Source organism: Alosa alosa, unplaced genomic scaffold (assembly GCF_017589495.1).
Source record: "Alosa alosa isolate M-15738 ecotype Scorff River unplaced genomic scaffold, AALO_Geno_1.1 AALO_1.0_unplaced_3, whole genome shotgun sequence".
In the NCBI taxonomy this organism is placed as follows: Eukaryota; Metazoa; Chordata; class Actinopteri; order Clupeiformes; family Clupeidae; genus Alosa; species Alosa alosa.
The window spans coordinates 509,827-533,774 of record NW_025962432.1 but is presented as its reverse complement, the minus strand read 5'-3'; the positions used below and the strand labels follow the sequence as shown (position 1 = coordinate 533,774).

General features: G+C 16.4%; 1 protein-coding gene across 1 annotated transcript; it reads left to right on the top strand.

Annotated features, from left to right (window-relative positions):
• Nucleotides 1-12,159: 12,159 nt before the first annotated feature.
• On the top strand, nt 12,160-12,363 carry LOC125290252 (40S ribosomal protein S28-like; the record flags this gene model as incomplete). Its single annotated transcript, XM_048237146.1, has 1 exon — nt 12,160-12,363. A coding segment is annotated over one exon (204 nt), but the record flags the coding sequence as incomplete, so codon positions are not given.
• Nucleotides 12,364-23,948: the final 11,585 nt, after the last annotated feature.

The following is a 23,948-nucleotide window of genomic DNA, read 5'->3' as shown; positions in this document are numbered from 1 at the left end:
TCCACTAACATCTCCGCTAGAAATTATTCAAGAATTAGATTTTACTTCTACTAATTCTAATGATAAAATAATTTCTTTATTGTTATTATTGTAAAAAGGACAGTCAAGTTCTATTTTTTCCCAAAATTCTGAATTCTATTTTTCATATATAATAAAAACTATAGGCTATCTATAAGAAACTAATATTATATCATCTTTTAATAATATAATATTTCTCATTTCATTTGTAGCTGTTATTATATTATTAATAAATATTTCCATTTTATAAATTTAATAATTCGTGTTTTAATTAATTAAAAATTTTTATTTAATGAATAAATTATATTTATCTAGTAATAAAATAGAAAGTTTAAATGTAAAATATAATAAAGAACATGAAATGTATTTTACATAGAAATTTGTTACATATTATAAAGATATACCATTATATTGTAAATTTTCTAAAAATTTTGAAAATATCATTTCTACTTCATTAGATTCAACAATTAAAGTATTAGATGTTAGTAAAATAGAATGAAATCATAATTTATCACAACAAAAAACATAGAATTATGATATATAGGAATTATATTCTTCTAAACCTATACAAAAAATATATTATGATAATAAATATCAAATAACAGACATAGATTTTCATCCAAATTTATCTCGTATATTTGCATGTAGTACTGAAGAAAAAATTATAAAATTTTATGATATAAATACTAATATAAAAGGCAAGAAATTCTATTAGTATATTAAAGATGAATTTAATTTTAAACAAATAAAATTTCATCCTGATGGAAATCATATTATAGCAATAGGTGAATCTGATATATGTTGAAATAATTTTCCTAGAATATATAATATAGAAAGATAGGAATTATTTATGATAAAAAATTTTAATAAAAATAATAAAAAATAGATTATTAATATTGATAAAATATTAGTTTCTACATTAGGAAATATATTAGTTTTTATTCATTCATATAATAAAATAAAAATATATGATTCAAAAAATATATCATTAATTAAAGAAATAGAATTAGATGAAATTATAGATTTTGTAGATATTTCATGAGATGGAAAATATTTGTTAATAACATCAAGTACACATATTAGTATATTAGATATTTTTTAGTCAAAAATTATATGTAGATTAGATTTTCAACAAAATAGTTATATATATTTTTCATAGTTTACAAATTTTAATAATAAAATTATTTGTTATATAAACGATAGTGTTAATTTAATAGATAGTTTAACGGGTATTATTGAATATACTGGAGAAAGAATATCAAATACTATATATGATCTTGCATATAACCCTATTTATAATAGTTTTATTGGTTCTTTTGAAGATTATTCATTAAGATACTGAAGTTTAATTATTTAATAATTAAAATAAACTGTTTTAATTATTAGAAAATGTTTTTATTATTTTAAATAATAAAGTCGAATAACACAAAAATATTATACCGTACAGTTTAATAAAAATTATGAGAAAGAAAAATAATATTAATACAAGTAAAATCTATGAAAAATTAAGAGAAACAATAAATTTAGAACATGTTGCTATTAAAAATATGAAAAATATAATAAAATCAAGTATTGAAAATGATACAACTTCAAATAACCAATATATATTAAAACAAGAAAATAAAGATTTTTTTTATAAAACATAGATATGTAAAAATTGAAAAAATAAAGGAATATGTGAATATAAGTATAAATGCAAATTTGCTCATGGATTATAGGAAATAAAACCTAGATTAAGAATACAAAATTATAAAACAAAACCATGTTGTGATATAGCTACTGGAAATAAATGTTCATTTGAAGATAAATGTAGTTATGTTCATCCAGGAGAAGCATTAAGAATACCATTAGAAAATCCATATTATGATGATACATATAAGACCATATTAGAAAATAAAAGTAAATCTATGAATAACAAATATGATAAATTATTTCCATTTGGTATATTTTTATAAAGAAATAATAAACTAATTAATTAATAATAAACATAATTAAATAGGTAATGATATCGATTCTCCTTGAATTTTTGTTTTAAAATAATAATAAAAGAAATCTACGTATAATAATGTCTAAACAACTCCTGAAATTCAACTTCATGGATCATAATAATGTTCAATAAATATAGCTTTTTCTATTCAATTTAAAATATAAAAAATTCTATATATACCTAATGAAAAAATATAATGCGTAGATAATGATTCTATTTCTCCTTCATTTTCTTTACAATATAAATGAATAATATATAGCTATGGAAGTATTGCTAATGATTCTAAATATAAAGAAAATATTCTTAAATATGAATCTAATTTTCTTTCTTTAGGATATATTAGAGTTAAGAAAAATGGCAAAATAACTATATAATATCAGTTAACTTTATCTTTATTTGCTTCATATGTAGAAGAATATGGTTTAACTTTTGTCATTAAATATAATATTAAAGAAGAAGATGTAAGAAATATTATTTTAAAAATGAAATTATAAAATGTACCAAATGTATATAAAAAATCATGATATCTTGTAATGAAAATTAATAAATAAAGTTTTTGAGTTTCTAAACTAATACCTTTACAGTTTTTTGTTGCATATATTTTTAATAATAATAATATAACACTTATTAAATGCATAAAATCACCTAATATTCTGAAAACATTCATTTTTATAAAAATACTTTGTAATAATAAACACTAAAAATACTATGTCAATTAAAATTTTAAATAAATTCAATAGATAAATTTAATTAATTATTATACTGTTTCATTATTTAATTCTACTTTTTCTTCTTCATTATCTAATTCTTCTAAATCCAACTTACCATCTAACTATTTAATATGTTCTTGGAATTTAGATTCTACTTCTGATATATAACCAGCAATCTACTCTATTCTAGATAAAATAGTTTCTGACATTTTATTGGTCTATTCTTGTAACTTTTCTAAATTTTTTTCAAGATTCTATATTAATTTTCCATTTTCTTGTAATGTTAATAATTCTTCTTCCTCCTATTCTTTTGTTTTATTTAAATCTTCTGTTATTTCTTTATTTTTTATATCTAAATTTTCTTCAGTCATGTATTTTTCTAAATTAAATTAATGATAAATTTATTTTTTATGTTATAAGTTATTATAAAATTTAAACAATTAATATAATTAAATATTTAATATATATTGTCTATTTATTTATATTTAATAAACAATTATATAATTTAATTTTTTTTCTACTTTGAATATTATTTATTTTATCGTATGTAGTTAATAAAAATGGCTGTGATATTTCATTAGAAATTTCTTCTATTTTTTCTTCTGAATTTTTTAGTTCATTTATAAGTTTTTTATATTCTATTTGACTTCATTCTTGAAAAATATCATACTATGTAGGTAATTTTCCTTTTTTAATATTTATTAGTTCTTGTTTTATTTTGAAACTACTACTATTAAGACTATTATTTATTACTTTAGATGGTACATACTAAGATAAATAATTATTTCAATATTTAATTAAAATAAACAATATATTTTCTTTATTTTTTGTTCTTATTAATAGTTTACTAATTATTTTATCTATTAAAGAAGAATTATTCATACTATTATTATAAAATAAATATCTATTTATTTTTAAATAAATTTAAAAAATTATTTTTAAAATTAATTATAAAAATTTATGTTTTTATGAAAATTTTATTTCCTTTTCAAAACTAGTTACGAAATATTTATGTCCTAGTCAGTTAATAAACACAAATAATTATGAACTATTATGTGAGTTATTTAAATGTCATTAAGAAATCAATATTATTATTAATTTTAGTTTTTGTTAGTCTTTAGACTGATTTAACTTCTGATGAAGATATAATTAAAGATATGGCAAAATACCCTGGAGGATAGAAATGTATATCAAATTAGAAATTAACAGATGCATGTGGAGTAAAAATAGAATTATGTTTTGCTATTATATTATGTAGGTAGAATGGATTTATTGGTAATAAATTGACTTTAAATATATTAGGATAGGATGATGAAGATTCTGAGGATACAGGATTTCAAGGTAGTTTTACCACATCAAAATATCTTCCATTAAATATGAATAAAGTAGTAGATAATCAAAATATAGAAGGTAAAAAAACATCATGTTTTACTATAAAAAAATTAAAAAAAGTTGAATTTTGTTTAGCTATTTATGATATAAAAAAGGAAATTAATGAATAGGATGGTGGAAAGAAAACTTGAAGTTTTAATACAAAATTATTTGTAAAACTTACAAAAGGAGCAACTGTATAGGTTGAATTAGATATACCAAGAATAGAATTTATTATAAATAGAAATTTTACTAATAGAAATAAAGAAATCGGTCTTGAAATATGTTCAGATGGAGTATATGAAATGAATAAAAGTAATCAAGATGAAAAAAATTAGTAGTAGCAATAGGATATTCCAGAATATACTCCAGAAGTTCAAGAAGAAGAAAATTTAACCCCTGAATAGGAAGAAGAACCTTTTTATATTAAATACAAATTTGAATTAGGATTTTTTATAATTTTATTCTTAATAGGAGGAGCATATTTCTACCAAAAAAATTAGAATGAAATGAATAAAAAAAATAAAGAATATGAAAATATTAATAAAAGAAAATCTAAAAAAGAATAGGAAGAAATAAAAGGTTAGCAACATTATGAATTTTAATTAAAATAAATTATATTTTACTATTATTATTATAATTCTTTATCTTAAAAAATAAAAACATTATTTATTTCTCTAAATATTCATTAATACTAACTTGATATCATTTAGCCATTTGTATGTCATCTTTTATATCAATTCCCTATTTTTTAGCTTTTAATAAATCGTTTTTTAATTTAAATTTTCCATTATATATTGTACCATCTGGCATTATAGCTAAATACAAACATTTTACTTTTTTAAAAAAATCATAAGGGACTATACAATTATGTAAATTTGCCTATTCTAAATCTGCATTATCTAATATAGATCCATGAAAATCAGAACCGGAAACATCGGCTTTATACAAATTAATATCTTTTCAGTTAACACCAGAATATTTTCTATTTTTTAATATACTATTTTCTCCACATATTAAATTTTTTGTTCTTAATTCTTCCATTGATCATTTTGCAGTTTGAGAGTTAAAAGAATATAATTTTTTAACAAGTTTTTTTATTTCATGATGTTCTTCATTTTCTTCTATTAAAGATTCTACAACTATTATCATAAAAATCATCATTAAAAAACTTGGTCAAATTGAAAGAAAATATTGCTTTATTGTCATATAAAATATTGTTGAAAAAATAAGTCCAATACCAACCCCCATAAAAAATTGTCTTACTATTTTATTTAAATATACCATAATATTTATTTTTATGTTTTTAAAATATATACAAGTTTTATAAATATTTTGTGTAAATTAATTTTTTTATAAAATTTAATCCTAATAATCTTCAATTATAAAATTACTTCCATGGAATTTCTAATATTTTTTTAATTGATTTATCAATTTATCAATTTTTTAATATGTAAATTATTATTTTCTTTAATTTTTAAAGTCAATTCTTCATTTATTTGTTTTAAATATACAATATAAGAATCTGAATCATATAATTTTTTATTTAAAATTTTAATAGTATTTAAATATATTTTAATATCATTTTTTAATTTAACTTTCTATAGAAATGTTCTTTTATATTTATTTTCTATTTTATTTAATTTAATTTGAAAAGAATTAAATTTTTTTTCTAAATAATTTTTATTACTATTATCATCAACATCATCTAAAACTATATTATTTTCTTTATTTATTATTTTTTCATTTGTTATATTATTAACTTTATTTTCTAAATTAAGATTGTTTTTATCTAAAATATTTATATTTTCTTTATTTTTATTTATTAATGAAGTTATTTCAATATTTTCATATTTATTTTTATTAATACTATTAAAAGTTTTTCAATTTAATATTAAATATATAATAAGTATAGTTAAAAGAATATTAAAAATTAAACTCAAATAAAACATTATATTAATGTCTAATTTATTATTCATCAATATATAAAAATTGTGTTATATTACCGTAATTAATTAAAATAATTTTAAATTTTATAATTTTAATTCTGATTTAAAAAATTAATTAAATAAATGTTTTTTAATAACTTTAAAGATAAATATTATAATTCTTAATAATTGATGTAATAATTTAATAGAAAATCCTATTAGAATTATTATAACTCAATAAGATAATTTATGAAAATATTTATCTAGTAATCATAAATAATGTCTTTTTAAGGGATTAAAAAATTGTTTTTTATAAAATTCATTTTTTAAATATTCTCCATGAAATTTTGTTAAACTTTTTAATAATTTAGGAGTATTATTAGATTTTAATAATAAAATTTCATATCAACTATTATTATATAATAAATCTATAGATAAATTAAATGTAGAAAATGGTTTAGGTAATTGATCTAATACATTTGGTTCAAAAAAATTTCTATTTGGTATATTTTTAAGTTCATATAAAATATAAATTTCTTCTTCGGATACTTTTAATCGTATCATTTCTTTATATAATGTAGCTGGGATTTTATTAGGAGTATTTCATATATTAGTTGGATATGATTTTTCTCATGATATATCTAATACAGGAAGATATATTAATTTTTTTATATTTTTCTAATTTTTTTCTAATAATCTTTTTTTATCTGTATATTTTAATTTATTATATTTATTTATATTAGAAATATGAATATATTTTAAATATAAATAATCATTAATATTATATCTATAACTAGCGAATGTTTTATCTTCATAAAAATCAATATTACAGTATTTATAAATATTTCAAAATAATGCTTCACCGTTAGTATATTCAAAATACATAATATCATTTTTGTAATTTCAATTTTTATAATTTATTATTATTTTTAAATCTAAAATATCATTATTTTTATTATCATAATATCATTTTTGTAATTTTATTAAATCTAAATTTTTACTTCCAATATGCATATCACCTATATAAAACTATATATTAATTACATTAGATAAATAAGATAAAAAATTAATATAATCTCCATATAAATACATATCAAATCCATCTTTATTTAATATAATTTCTCATAATGTTTCTACTAAAAACTGAGGTAAAGGAAAACCTAAACCATAAAATTCACTATTTCCTTTATAATTTTTATAAAATTTTTCATATTTCTAAAATATTCCATTCATATAACATAATAACTACTATAATAAAATAAAAAATAAAATCATAAAATTAAAATTAATTTATTATTTTAAAAATATAAATATAAAGAACAATTTCCATCAATCATACATGAAGAAAATGTATTATTTTCTTTATGTGAATCAATAGAAATAACATCAGACTATGTAGAATAATAAAAAACGCATACTGATTTATCAAATATATTTCATACATATGTTATTTTATTAGTTGTATTATATATCAAATATTTATCATCATAAGAAAATCCTTGAGAAATTAGTATTTCTTCTTCATTTTCTATATTTTTTATACATTTATTTTTATATAAATCAAAAATAATAATCTAATCATTTGAATCTATAATAGAAATAAGATGCTCTCGATTAGATAATATACTATTTTTTATATTATTTTTAAAATAAATAGATTCTAAACATTTAGAATCTAAATTTATACTATTATTATATATGTATCTAATATCTCATAATTTTAATTCATTATCTTTCATAGAAGTTGTATAAAATAATAAAGTATCATTAATAAATTCTACATTATTAATTATATTAGAATTTTTATGAACATTTTTAATAGTAAGAACAGGATTTTTAGATATACGTTGATCTCATATTTTAATATTAGATGAAGATGAAATAAACATATTATCACCTTTATTATTTAAAGAATATATTGAATGATCATTTATTTTATATTTCTATTTTGTATTAGCTTTTATACTATCTCATATATTTATATAACCTGACTATGTACCTAATATAACATCTCCGTATTTTCCCATTCACTAACCACATGTAATATATTGATTTTCTTCTTCTAAAAAATTTATATTATTAACATTTTCTCATTTTAAATTATGTATTTTAAATATAGATGAATTAAAAGTATATAATATATAATTATTAAAATTTACGTTGTTTTTATTAAATTTTGTTACAAGTGGAGTTAATATATAACCATCTGAAAATATAACTTGAAAATAATTTATATTTTTATAATTTGATATATTTTTATTATTTTTTCATATATTATTAAACATATATTTATTTTTATAAATTAAATTCTTTATTTTAATAACACAAAAAATTAATTATTTTTAATTTCAATTTTGAATATAAAATATATAATTATTTATGACAAATATTAATATATATGATTTGAATTCAAAATTATTATCAGAAATTCTAAAAGATTTATAGAAAATAATGAAAAATATTAAAGAACCAGATCATAATACAAAAACAATATATTTAACAAATAATGTATAGAATTTATATAAAAAAATAGATGAAATATTAGAAAATAATGAAATTAATTCTAATTTTATAGATAAAATAGATATACCATTAGAAATAATTAAATTAATAGATAATGGAAAAAATCCAGATTTATTTATTAAATAGTATTTTGATAATACTAACTTAAAAAATCAAAAGCATTCTGATAAGATAAATATTCTTATATCATTATCCAATTTTTTAAATAATTTAAAACTTGATTAAAATTAAATTATAAAAATATGAAAAAATTAATTCAGGATTTATTTATGCTGGAAATAAATGAAATAGAAATAAAAGATATAAAGTTACCATTTATATCAAATAAAAAATTAAATAAAAAGTTTAATAATAAATTCAATAAAGAAAATAATAAGAAGGAAATAATTATTTATGAAACAAATAATAAAAATTTTTGTTTTTATATAAAAGATATAGAAAATCTTATAAAAAATCTTAAAAATAGTATAATTAATTCAAATTATAATATTTATTGTATAGATTTTAAATTTAATAAATATATTTGTAAATTTTTAAAAATTTTTATTAAAATAAATGAAGATAAAAAAATATTTATTGTTAATAATAATAATTTTTTATATTTGTATAAAAAGATTAATAATAAAATTATAAATTAGAATAATTATATTAATTGGAATAAATTAAAAAATTATAATATAATAATTATAAATAATTTACTTAATATATCATACAAAATTGTTTCACATAAATTTATAAATTTTATTAAAAAATTATATCGTTATTCATATAAATATAATCTTATAATTCTTATTATAAAATTACCTCCATATTATTTTATGAAAAATACAAATAAAATATTTGAAAATATTATATTTAATTATATTAATAAAAAATATATTATAAATTAATTTTATTTTCTTAACGTTATATAAAATTTTAAAACACAAATGTATTATAAATCAATATCATCAGAAAGTAAAAATTAGAGTAATTCAAGTATAGATAATCCATCATTTATAGATAATAAAGAAGTAAATGAAAAATTTTGTCGTATAATGGATGATTTATTTTGTGAATTTAGACAATTTGAAAAATCAAAAGAACAATGGGAATATGAAAAAATAGAATTAATAGAAGATTGTAATATATATAAAGAATAGATATAGAAACTTAAAATAAAAATTTTAGATCTTGTAAAAGAAAATAAAGAATTGAAAGAAACTCTTTCTAAATCATCTGAATCATAGACAATAATAAAAGAAATAGATGATCAAATAAAATTAGAAAAAAAGAAATTTAAAGAAGCTTATACTTCTTAGAAACAAAAAATATTAAATAATATATTGGAAAAATCAAATGAAGAAAATAAAATAAAAACAAGTCCAGAAACAGAAAAAATTAAAAGTGAAGAAAAAATAGAAATAGAAATAGAAAATAAAGAAATAAATTTTCTTAATACAATAAATATACAAGGTTCATTAGATTCAATCTATAATATTGTTACAAGAAAAATTAGAGATAATTATGTTATTGTATTACCTTCTTTTGATTCAACAATAAAGATATTATCAGTAAAATACTTTAATGGAAATGTTATAATAAATAATCAAAAAATAGAAGATAATTAGTTTTTTAATCCAATAACAACTATATATGCACATGAAGATAAAATATTAAATTGTCTTTTTTTAAATGATAATTATTTAGTATCTATATGTATAGATAAAACAATAAAATTATGAAATATAATAGTAGATGAAGAAGAAAATGATATATTATTGAATTAGATAGATTATTTAGAAATATATAATATTTCATGACATTTAGGAACTATTGATGATATAATATATTTATTAACTATAGATAATGTTATTTTAGTATATGATATAATAGAAAATAAATTATCACATATTTTAGATTAGAAATTAGATATAGAAGAAAGAGTATTAAATTTTTAGTTAATAAAAGATAATAGAATTTATATTGTATTATCAACAATTAAAGGAAATATATATGTATATAGGAAAAATGAAGAAATATTCGATTTATTTTTTGAATTTACTGGAGAATTTAATAATAGTTCTATAGAAAATATATATATTGATAATAATATATTATATTATACACAAGAAAAATTTATTTATAAAATAGAAAATATACAAACTTATTTTAATAATAAAAAAATTAATATTAATGAAATAGAAAATAAAAATATTAACAAAATAAATATAGGTGATGGTGATTGTATAACATAGTTATCTATATTAAATAATATTATAGTAAGTGTATCAAATGAACCTAGTATCAGAATATGAGAAAAAGATGAATGTTTATATGAGTTGCCAGTTTTAAATAATAAATTTAACTAGCAGTATATAACAGCAATTAAATTATTTGACATAGACAAAAATACATATCTTTTAATTAATTCTGGTTCGGAAGGGCACATTCAATTAAATATTTTTACAAAATAATTAATTTTATTTTAATTAAAATTACTATTTTTACAAAATAATTAATTTTATTTTAATTAAAATTACATTATATATTAACTGAAATATGAAATGATAATAATAAAATGATAGATATTATAGGAGTTGGTGTTATTTTAATTTTCTCTTTCACATTAATAAGTATAATTTTTATTCTATATTTACTTTTTAATGAATGTATATGAACCTATAATCATGTACTAGTTATGTTATGTATACTTTTTAATAGTATAAGACCAATATTTTATTTTATAGATTATCTTTATGAAAAATAGATAAAACAAAATTATTATTTATATAAAATATATTTTTCATTTATCATTTCTTCTATATTAGGATTATTTTTTACGAATAGTTATGTTCTAAAAATTTTTATAGATATATTAGCTAAAAAAATATCTAAAATAATAAAATTTATTCTCATATTTATTTTACCGTCAATATATTCTTTTTTTTATCTTTTTTTCAGAATCAAAAGTATTGTTTTAAAATATAATAAAACTAAAAATATTTATATATTAAGTTCAAATAGATTAGCATGAATGTCATCTTTATTATAGTTTGTTTTATTAATAGAATTTTTATTGACAATTTTATTGTATTTTTTTACATATGTTCCGTATGTAAAACATTTATGTAAAATTATATTTGCAAATTTATTAATTAGTTTAGTATTAAATATAATACCGATGATTATTAAAGGAAGAGTAGGATTAAGAATATCTCATATGGAAGCAATAGGATTTATATGATTATATTATTTTTTAGATTATATACCATATAAAAGAAAATAGTTAACATATAATATGCTAAAAAATAATAAAAAATTTTAGGAATATTTAGAAGAATGAAAAAAAAATTGTATTGAAAATTACTCAGAAAAAAAAATAATAGAATCATTTTTAAGTTTAGATGAATCAAAAGAAATTTTATGAAATTACAATAATAAATAGAAAAACATATTAAATCAAAAATATTAACTAATTAATTATATTAAAGATAACAAAATTTAATAATAAATATCAGACCTTCCTAGTTTTTATCATATTTAATCAATAAAGACATATTTTCATCACTTATTTATTATTTTTATTTAATTATCTTTATTAATTATATTTTCAAAAATTAATAAAAATGATAAAAATAAAATGATAAGTGAAAATATTAAAAAAGCAAAAGTATTAAATGTTTTGGGTAGAACAGGATCAGGTGGTCAAATTACTCAAGTTAAAGTTGAAATATTAAATGAATCAAATAAAAGAGTATTATTAAGAAATGTTAAAGGACCAGTTAGAGAAGGTGATATTATAGTATTATTAGAATCAGAAAGAGAAGCAAGAAAAACAAGATAATTAATTTATTTTTATAAAAATTTTTATATATTTCTTAAAATTAAATTTAATAAAAAATGTGATCATGAACTTAGAAAATATATAAAAGTATTAAATCAAAAAAGAAAAACAGATCAAATAAAGAAAATGATTTGTCAAATAATAATATTAATTATAGAATTTGATAGAAGAAATAGGAATAGAAAAGAGATTATATATTTGATCAATATTTAAAATTACATGAATTTTAGAAAAAATATAATTTTATTAAATTACCATTACCTTATATTATTTTAGTTGGACTTTAGAGTCATGGTAAATCAAGTTTATTAAAATAGTATTTACCAATACCATTAACATATACAAGACCTGGAACTTGTACCAGATGTCCAATTATTTATAGAATAATGAATAATAAAAATTCAAATAATAAAATAGAAACATATTATAATGGAATTTAGATGCCTGTAAAATAGTTAATAAATAAATTAATAGATAGAATGTATACAATTGAAAGAGAAGATAAATATGGTTATAGTAATACAGAAATTGAAATAACTATAAAATCACCTAAAAGTAAAAATATTGTAATAATAGATACACCTGGTCTTATACCTGGTAGTGAAAATGAAAATGAACAAAAATATGTAGAATAGATTATAGGATATTATATTCAATTACATAAATATGTTAGACTTATTTATGTTATAAAAGCAGAAGATTATAAATCAACTGTAGTATTAAATATATTTGAAAAATTAACTAAAAAATATAGAAATAAAAATGACGAAAATTGTTGATATAAAAATTATTTATTTATAGTTACACATTTAGATGAAATAATTAGAAAATATAATAATATTAGTTTAGTATAGGAATATTTTGATTCAGTTCCTAATAATATTAATAAAGAATATCTATATTATACAAGTTTAAAACCTCATGGTTTTAATGATGATAATGAAAGCATGTCAAAATTAAGTGATACAAGTTTTAGTAATATAATAATAAATGAAGAAAAACATATGATATAGAAATGATATAAATTATGTATAAATAATGAAAATAATACAAGCGATGTATTATATCCAAATTACTATTATGAATATTGAAATAATATAGGAATAAATCAAATAAAAGATAGTATAGAAAATATGTGATATAATACATTTAAATCTTCATTAATTTAGATAATAAAAAGTTTATAGGAAAATAAAAATAAAGAAGAAAATATATTAAAAAAATTAGAATATGAATATAATATTATAATAGATAAAGAAAAATATAATAAAGTTATTAATGAATATATAGTAGATATAATGAAAGAAATAAAAATGTTATTAGAATATAGTTCAAAAGCACATTAGAAATATAATATGGATCTATATGGTATAACATTAAAATCGGAGTGTATAGGAATTAATATAAAAAATGATGAATATGAGAAAATATTTAATAGTTTATTTGCTAATATTAAAGATAGTAATAAAAATAGTAAAGAATGAAAAGAGTTTATAGAATATTTATTTGAAAGTAAATTAATAGGATCTTATCAACTTATTAGAATAATAGATTTTATAAGAACAAAAATTTATATGAAAGAATATGATGATAAAACAATAAATTCTATATTAAGTAGTGCGGGACAAAGTATGAATTTTAATAAAGCAGTATATGAATGTTCTACTACTTCTATTTATAGTAATATAAAAGAATAGATGATACTACTATAGAAATTATTTTTATATAGTATAAAAAGAATATATAAAATTATATTAGATAAATTAAAAGAATCAATATACGGATTAGAAATATTTAAAGAAATATCTGATATAATTTTATAGAATTTATTAGATAAAACAGAATAGTTAATTAATAATACAATATTTGAATTATATAAAATTTTAGATAGTATATTAATTATTATTTATACACCTAATTTTGAAAAAATTATTACTAATGAAATAAATAATATTTGATATAGTAAATTATTAATAACTTCAGAAGAAAATATTAATTTAAGAGATATAGGAAATAAAAATAATTTTGTTTAGAATGTAAATAAAATAGCAAAAAATAAATATAAACAAGCTATAATATTATTTAATGAAACAATAAAAGATATATGTAAAAATAAATTAATATATAAAATAGAAGGAATTAATATAAAAATAGAAAATGAAATAAAACAATAGATAGAAAATGAAATAAAAAATGAAAATAATTTAATGAATAATAAAAAAGAAGAAGAAATATATAATAAGAAAATAAAAGAATATAAAAATAATATAAAAAAATATGATTCTATTTTAGAAAATATAAATGAATTAAAAACTATATACAATAATGAAAAATAAATAAAATAATTTAATTGAGTTTTTTATATTTATAAAATTATTCATCATTTACACTATTATTATTTTCTTCATTTGAAATATTATTATTACATTGATTTTTTTCTTGTTCTTTCATTATTCTATCTGCTTCTATTTTAAACATCATTTCCATTTCTATTCTTTTTTTATCATATGATTTACTTTTTTCTATAATATCATATGTAATAGATAATCCCTACATAGTATTCTATACAACATTAGTATCATCAAGTATATCTGTTTTATCATTATTTAGTTCATATGTTTCTATAGAAAATCTACTTTCTCTATCTTTTTTTGTTTTTAATTCATTATCATATTCAAATTTAACTTGTGGAGATAATCCTGTACGATCTTCAAATCTACTATTACTTATTATATTATCAGTTAATTTCATATAATGAATATAATCTAACTACTTTATTGTAGTCATATAATTAGAATCAATATCACTTAAATAATTTAAAATATATTCAGTATCTTCTTTCTATGATATAAAATTAGTTTTTAATAATTTATCAATTGAGTATCTATTTTTTGGATCTTTCTATAATGTATATTTTATAAAATTTTTAAAACTATTACTAAATTTATTACATTTATCTGGATATGTATTACAACTAGGAGGTTCACCATTTACTATTTCAGCTAATATTTTAGCAGGAGTTTTATATTTTGCATAAGGAGGATAACCAAAAGCTAATTCCAATAATGTAATACCAAGAGATCATATATCTACTCTATAATCATATGTTTTAAAATTATTATCTACAATTTCAGGAGCCATTCAACAAGGTGTTCCTATAATAGATTTCTAACCTTTAGATTCTGTTATATTATCAATAGCTATAGCTGCTACGCCAAAATCTGTTAATAATACTCTACCTGTACTATCTATAAGTATATTTCCAGATTTAATATCTCTATGAATTTTATCGTTTTTATGTAAATACTACAATGCTAGTAATATATGATAAATTATAGTTGCTATAAATTTTTCATCTTTTATTCCTTTATTATTTTTTAAATTAAGTAAATCCTATAATGAACCATAGCAACAAAATGGTAATACAACTATTATATAACAACTTTTTGAAAATATTATATAAGGTCTAATTATATTAGGATGTCTTATACTAGATAATATATGTATTTCTTTATTTATTCTTTCTATAGTTATATACTAATCATCTAAATCTATTATTTTTAATGAGACTTTTAATTTATATGGTTTATATATTCCCATATATACCTTTGAATGTGTTCCTTCACCTATCATTGCTTTTAACTAATAATCATTTCAATTCTATGAGAATGGTTTTTCATAATAATCTTCTATATTTATATTTTTGTCTTTTTCCATTTTTATTTTACAATATTTATGTAAAAAAATAATTGTGTTTTTAAAAAAAGAAAAAAATAAAAGTGTATTGTAAAAATAATAAATTATATTTTCTCTTTTTCCTATTCTTTTTTTTCATCCTGTAAAATCTAAAATTTTTCAATTATATGTTTAGTTCCTTCAGATAAATATGGCATATAATTTCTTTCGCTTTTCATTGTTGACTAATAAGCAAAATATGCTGCTATAAAATTTAATATTAATGAAATAGAAAAAAGTATAATTAAAAGTATTATTTTTCCGGTAGTAAGTAATATTATTTTAATAATATAATATATTATTAAAATAATAAATGATCTTATACCATGAAAAAAAATAAATCTTTTAGGTAATTTAAAAAATAAAGAAATAAAAACTGGTAATATAGGTCCACCAAAAATTCACAAATAACATCATGCTGAAATTATTGATTCTTTATGTCTTAAACTTTTTATTTCTTCAGCAATATCTTCATTTGAATAAATATATTCTCCAGATATTACATTATTATTATTATTATTAGAATCTTCTTTTTTATCTTTAATAGTACTATTTTTTGATTTAACTTCGTTTTTTTTCTTTGGGCTATTTTTATTAACCTTTTTCTAATTTTTATTCTATGTTATACTATGCATACTATCAACACTTAATCTGTAATCAGCATCATCTGAATCATAACTATCTTTTGTTTCCATTTTTTATTTTTTATAATGTAATTTACAAACACTAATACATAAAATATTATGGAAGAAAATAAGAATGATAATAACACAAAGTGGATTATAATATGTATATTTATTTTATCTATATTAATAATATCCGGATTAATTGGAATTTTTTTATTTTTAAAATATACAGAGCCTTAGATTTCAAATAATGAAATGAAAAAAGATAAGAATACAATAGGATTGCCTAATAAAGAAGAAATTAATAATAGTGTAAAAGAGGATGATAAAAATCCAGAAGAAAATAATAAAAATGATGAAGGTAAAATATAGTATTATAATTCTGGTTAGTCAGTTATTAATTAGGAATAGTTATTTTATTTATCAGTATAGCATGTAGATGTTTTAAAATTATATTTTATTAATTTATTATGTGAAAAATTTAAAATACCATTTATATTAGCTAAAAATTTTTTTCCTCACTTTATGTCAATATACCATACTTTATATGACATGTATTTTTATGCAAAAGATGATTTTTTAAATATGATATATGGAATATTTGGTACATTAAATGTAGGTAAATAGAAATTAGATTTTTTTGAACATATATATGAAGATTATGAGTATAATAATACTAAACATCATATAGTATTTAGTGATATTTTATTTAATAAAACCAAGCATTTATTAAATAAAATAATTACTTTTAATAACAAGGATTTTAGATATTTTGGTGATGGTAATAGCTTTAATTCATTTGAATATTTAAAATATTATTATGAAAGAAATAAAATATATCAAACTAATGAAATAAAAAACATGTAGAAATGTACATTTAATAATGATATAATATTTTATACATTATCAGAAGATGATATATTAATAACATCTATATCTGATATATTAAAAAGTAAATTATATTTAAGATAGATGTTACATGCATATAAAACAAATAATGAAAGAATAGAATGTGTTGATTTTGATGAGGAAAGAATAATTTTAGAATATCATATACCTATAACAGATGAATTAATTATAATTTATTATGAAAAAATAGAATTAAATTCATAGCAAAGAGAAGTTTTATTAAGTACTTCAATAATAATTAAAAAAAAATCCGGATTTTTATATAAATCATATAAAAATGTAAAAGGAAAGGCTCATCATTTAACAAATATAAATTTAATAGATAACTATATAATGGTAGATAAAAAATAATTTTATTTTTAAAATTTTAAATTTCATTAATTATTCTTATTTATGTTACTATTATCATACGTCTATTTAGCAATTTCATCACTGAATATTATTTTTGAACTAATTTTTTTAATTTTTCTTTCTTTAATTATTAATTCATCGTCAGAAGATGACATTGTTAATTCTTCTTGTTTTTTCTATTTTCTATTTTGATTTAATATATTTGTAATAAAATGATTTGAAGATTTAATTGAAGTTCTTAATAAAACACCTATTGTTTGTTTTTTACGAGCTGGCATAAATTTAAATGCAATAACAAAATTAAAACATAAAGAAATAAATGCTATAATAAAATTCTATTTATAACAATCCATATTTTCACATATTCCCATATATTCCTCTTTTATATTAAAACAATAAATTATAACTCCTATTAATCTAATAAAAAAAGAAAAAATTCCTGATAAGCTTACCATAAATCCTATATACATGCCTAAATTATATTTACCAAATCTTTCTACTGTTTCTATTGTAATAGAAGATAATGCTATTGAAAAAGATGCTCCTAATATAGAAGAATATATTTTAAATAAATAATCATGATTTTTATTAAATATTAATATAAGCAAAAAACATAACATTGTAGATAATATAGATATTTTTGTTCATAAAAAAGCGCTTATAGTTGATCTAAATAATCAATAAAATATACCAAATATATAACATGATATTATACCAGATACTGTAAATAAATATAAATTTTTTCTATATGTATGTACTAAATAAAAAGATTCTAAAATCATATAAAGCTATGAACAATATAATGTTATAGAAGATATTGTTATTATAAATGTAATAGTTAATATCTAATATGATTTATTATAAATAATTTTTCAACCGGCATATTCATCTTCTGTTTTAATTATATTATAATTATTATATACTAATTGCTATGTTGTATTTTTTATTTCTTCTTTATATTTTTTTATTTCTTCTTTATAATCAAATTTACCTATTACATTTAATATAAATGGAGCTAATGTATATATAAAAAATAATATTAATGATTCTAATTGTAAATAATATGTAATATCTTGATTACTTTCATTTTCATAACCATAATTTCCACCTATTAAATAATTATATAATAATTTTCCTAATTCAAATCTAATAAAAGTACCTGAAATGAAAAGTGCAAATGGTGTTGAAATTAATAATCCTCTATTATTTCTTTTAGTTAATTTAATAAAATAAAGAATAGATGAAATAAAACTAAATCCACTACCAATACCCATTAATATAAAACTAATTGCTATTGTTCAAAAATTTACATTTATAAGACCATTAAAATGTGTAACTAATAACATTATACCTCAAAAACATAATATGGAAGAAAAACTATGTAAAATACTTGGTCCTACTTTATCATATAATATACCTGCAGATAATCCTATTATGAGAAATGAATACTATCCAAGTGCATTAAATATATTAATATTAAATGAACTAAATCCAAGATGATTTTTTAACAATGAAGTATAACTAGAAAATGGAAAATGATTACAAGAGAATGAAAATAAAAATGTTTTATACAAATGTATTAAAAGTATTTTGCAAAAATTTCACAACATAATTTAAATGATATAAATATCAAAAAATTATATTAAACAAAACCTATCTATTATTTCTTTTTCTAAAAAATGTATATTTTTATTTAATATAATAAATAATAAAATATTTTTAGAGTTTATATTATTATTATTATATTTTCTTATTTTTATTTTATTTTTTTCAACAACAATAATAAAATAATTTAAATCTTTTATTATTTCTATATTTCTACTATTAATAATTGTATATAATTGATTATTATAATTTTTTTTAATTATTTCTATATTATTTTCATATAAAAAATTACCTACATTTGATAAAGAAATTCCGAAATTAGCAGATAATGTCTATAAAGAACTATTCTATATAATCTAAAATTTTATCTATTTTTCTATTAAATTTTTTATTAATAAATATGTTTCATAAAAATCAAATAAATTAAAACAAAAAAGTAATATACAATCATCTTTTATTATATTTATATCTTTAAAATTTATAGGTATTATTTTAATATTTTTTATAAAATTTATATCTTTATATGATAATCCAATAATTGTATCTAAAAAAATATAAATATTTCTTTTATAATTCTTTAATATATTATTTGTTTCTATATTTAAATTATTAAAATTATTATATTCTTGTATATTGTATCCTAAAGATATTAATTTTATTACCATTAATTATATTTATAATTTTATTTTTATGAGTTTTAATAAAGAATTTTTATTATATAATTTGAAAGAATTAGAATTAATATTAATTCATTATAAAGCAAGAGATATTAAATTATTATATCAAACCATTAATAAAGTAGTATATTATGTTATTATAAAAGATTCACCATATGTTTTAAAATTTTGATTTTTTGATAGAAAAGAAGAAGTTTATAAAATTATAAATAGATACAATACATATTATTGTGATCCAATAAAAAGAAATATACGTATTATAGATTTATTTCATTATTCTATTTAGAATAATATGATTTTATTAAAAAGGTAGTATTACAACAGTGAAACATTAGAAGAAAAAATAAATAAGAAAAAATTATTAAAACCATATAAAATATATTTAATTTATAAATTGATAAAATTAATAGAAAAATTAATAAATTAGAGAATTATTTTTACTAATCTTAATTTAAATAATATATTAGTAGATAATTATTTAAATTTATATATAATAGATATATCTTTTATTTATCCTATAACAATAATAAATAAACATATAATTAAATTTTATAAATATTATAATAATATATTTAATTTAATCAATATAACTCCAGAAATGCTTAATAAAAAATTAGATATAAAAAAACATTATACTTTTTTGATTATATAATATTTTTTATTATATTTGAAATGAAGATTATTATTTTAAATATAATGAATTTTATTAGTATTTATTTTATAAAAAATTAGTAGAAAAAGAAAATAATTTTTATAATAATATAGTTAATGAATATTTTAAAAATAATGAAAATAAGAGTATAAACGATTTATTAGATTATTTAAATACAAAATATTATAAAGAATATTATTATTTTGATAATATAATGAAAAAAATTAATTATAATTCATCTAATATTTATTAGATAATATTATCTTTTTTAAAATTAGAAAATAAAACTATATATTATGTAAATGAATATTTTATTCAAGATATATATTTAAATAAAATAATTAAAAGAAGAAAAATATTAAAATTAGATAATATAAAATATAATAATATGTTTATGATTCTAATAAAAAATATTTATTTTAATTATAGAATAAAATTTAATAAAAAAATTCATATAATTTATTTGATTAGTTTATATATAACAAAATGAATATACTCAAAAAATTATTATTGAATTTTTAATAAAAAATATAGAATAGTAGAAAGATATATATAAAATAGATATTATTTTATTTTATTTACATTTATTATTAAAAGAATTAAATAAATTAGATGATAATCTAATAAATATTTTATTAGATTATATAAATATTACAAAAAATGAAAATAATATTATATTATTAAAATGAAATGTTATTATTTTATATATTATTTTTAATATTGAAATAAAAAATGAAAATATATTAATAAAAGATTTTTTTAATCAATTTATTTCAGATAAAATAGATTATATATTAAAAAATAATTTAATATAGGAATTAATAATTATTTTAGAAATTCCTATATGAAATATAATAGAATATAAAAATAATAATGATAGATATAATATGAATATAACAGATAAAATATTATATTATGTAAAAAATAAAATAGAAAATATTAAAATAAAAAAAATTTTATATAATTTATTAAAAGATTTTACAACATATAATATTTTATTAGAAGAAATTGAAAAAATTAATATAAAAAATAATATTAATTTTGATTTTATAGAATTATTAGATTGTTTTAATTTGAATAATAACGATTTATTATTTTTAACTTTAAATATATTAAATAAAACTAAAGAAAAGGATTTTATTTTTTATTATTTTTTAAAAATTAAAAGTTTAATGGAAATTGAAGAATTTATTAATATATTCCAGAAAATTATTATTAAACATTTAAATAAAAAATTATATAAAAATATATTAATAAATGACATATCATATATAAAATATTTTAATTGTTTTTAAATTAAATAATTTATTATTTAATATTAATTTTCGGTAATTAATTTAAATTATTTTAAAAATATATATTCCGTATAAATAATTTAAATTAACATTATATATTTTAAAATATTTAAAATTATTTTATTTTAAATATTTTTATATAAAAAATAATTATGTATTATATTTTGTTAATATGTTGTTTTATATTAGTTATATCTGAAGAAAATAATGCTCAAAATATAGAACAAAATTTAAAAGATAAAAAATTATAGTTTGAAGAAGAATATAAAGATTATAAAAAATAGTTATCAGAAAGCTGTGAAAATTTAGATTCTGAAAAAGAAAAATATTTAAATATATTAAATAAATTATAGATTGAAAAGGAAACAAATTATAAATTTTTAGAAAATACTTTAGAAAATATAAATTTAAAGTTAGAAGATTTGAAAATATTATAGGAAATAAATGATTTTAAAAAAGATAAAAAAGATAATTTAGATAATATATAGACTAAATATATTAATTAGATTGAAATAATAATAAAAGAAAGAGATGAACATGAAAAAAATATAAAAAAATGAGAAGATTTAGTATCTTAGTCTGGTGAAAAATTAATAGAATTAGCAGATGATATAATATTCTTTTTACAAGAACAATTTATAGAAGAAAATGAAGAAAATAAAGATGAAGAATTAATAAATAAGGATGAAGAATTGAATTTACATATTAAAGAATTAAATAATTTCTCATCTGAAATTATTGATTTTTATGTATCTTTTATTGATAATCATGATAAAAAAATAGATAATTATGATAATAAAATTACGGTATTATTATAGAAAATACAAGAACAAGAAATGGTTATACAGGATTTAAAATCAAAAATATTATTAAAATTAGAGTTGATTAATTTAGAAAATATTAATTTAGAAGAAAATAATATGACTATATCTGAAACAAATAAGAACCCTCAAATAAAAGAAAAAGTAAAAATTACAAAACCAATAAGTAATTAGAAACCTGCGTAGTAGAATCAAAAAATTGTTAAATCCAAAACTCCTTTATCAACAACAGAATCAAAAATATCTAAACTTTCTATTTCAACACCACCAGTAAAAGAAACAGCAATAAAAAGAGAGACTAGATCGTAGAGTAAATAGTAGAATCCACCCACTACTCAAACTAAAAGACCTATAACAAGAACAGAAACAAAAACATCTAATAAACCTTCTTCTGCTTCAACGAGACCTAAAGTAAAAGAAACAGCAATAAAAAGAGAGACTAGATCGTAGAGTAAATAGTAGAATCCACCCACTACTCAAACTAAAAGACCTATAACAAGAACAGAAACAAAAACATCTACTAAACCTTCTTCTGCTTCAACGAGACCTAAAGTAACAAGATAGAACAAAAAATAAAAAATAACTAATTAATTTTTTATCAGTCATTTAATGTTATTTTATTTTTCATTTTTATTTTTTCATTTTCTTTTTTATATAAAAGTTGACTATTTATTTTAAAATAATCTAATAAATCATTATAATAATTTTCTTTTTTAAAATTAATATATTCATTATATTTTTCTTTAATTTTTTTTAAATATTCTATTTCATTATAATTTTTATTAGATAATAGTCCTGGTCCATTTAAACAACCATTTAAACAACTCATAATTTCTATAAAATAATAATTATTATCGTTAAATTTATTATTTTTATACATATCTATAAATTTCTATATATTATTAAATCCATTT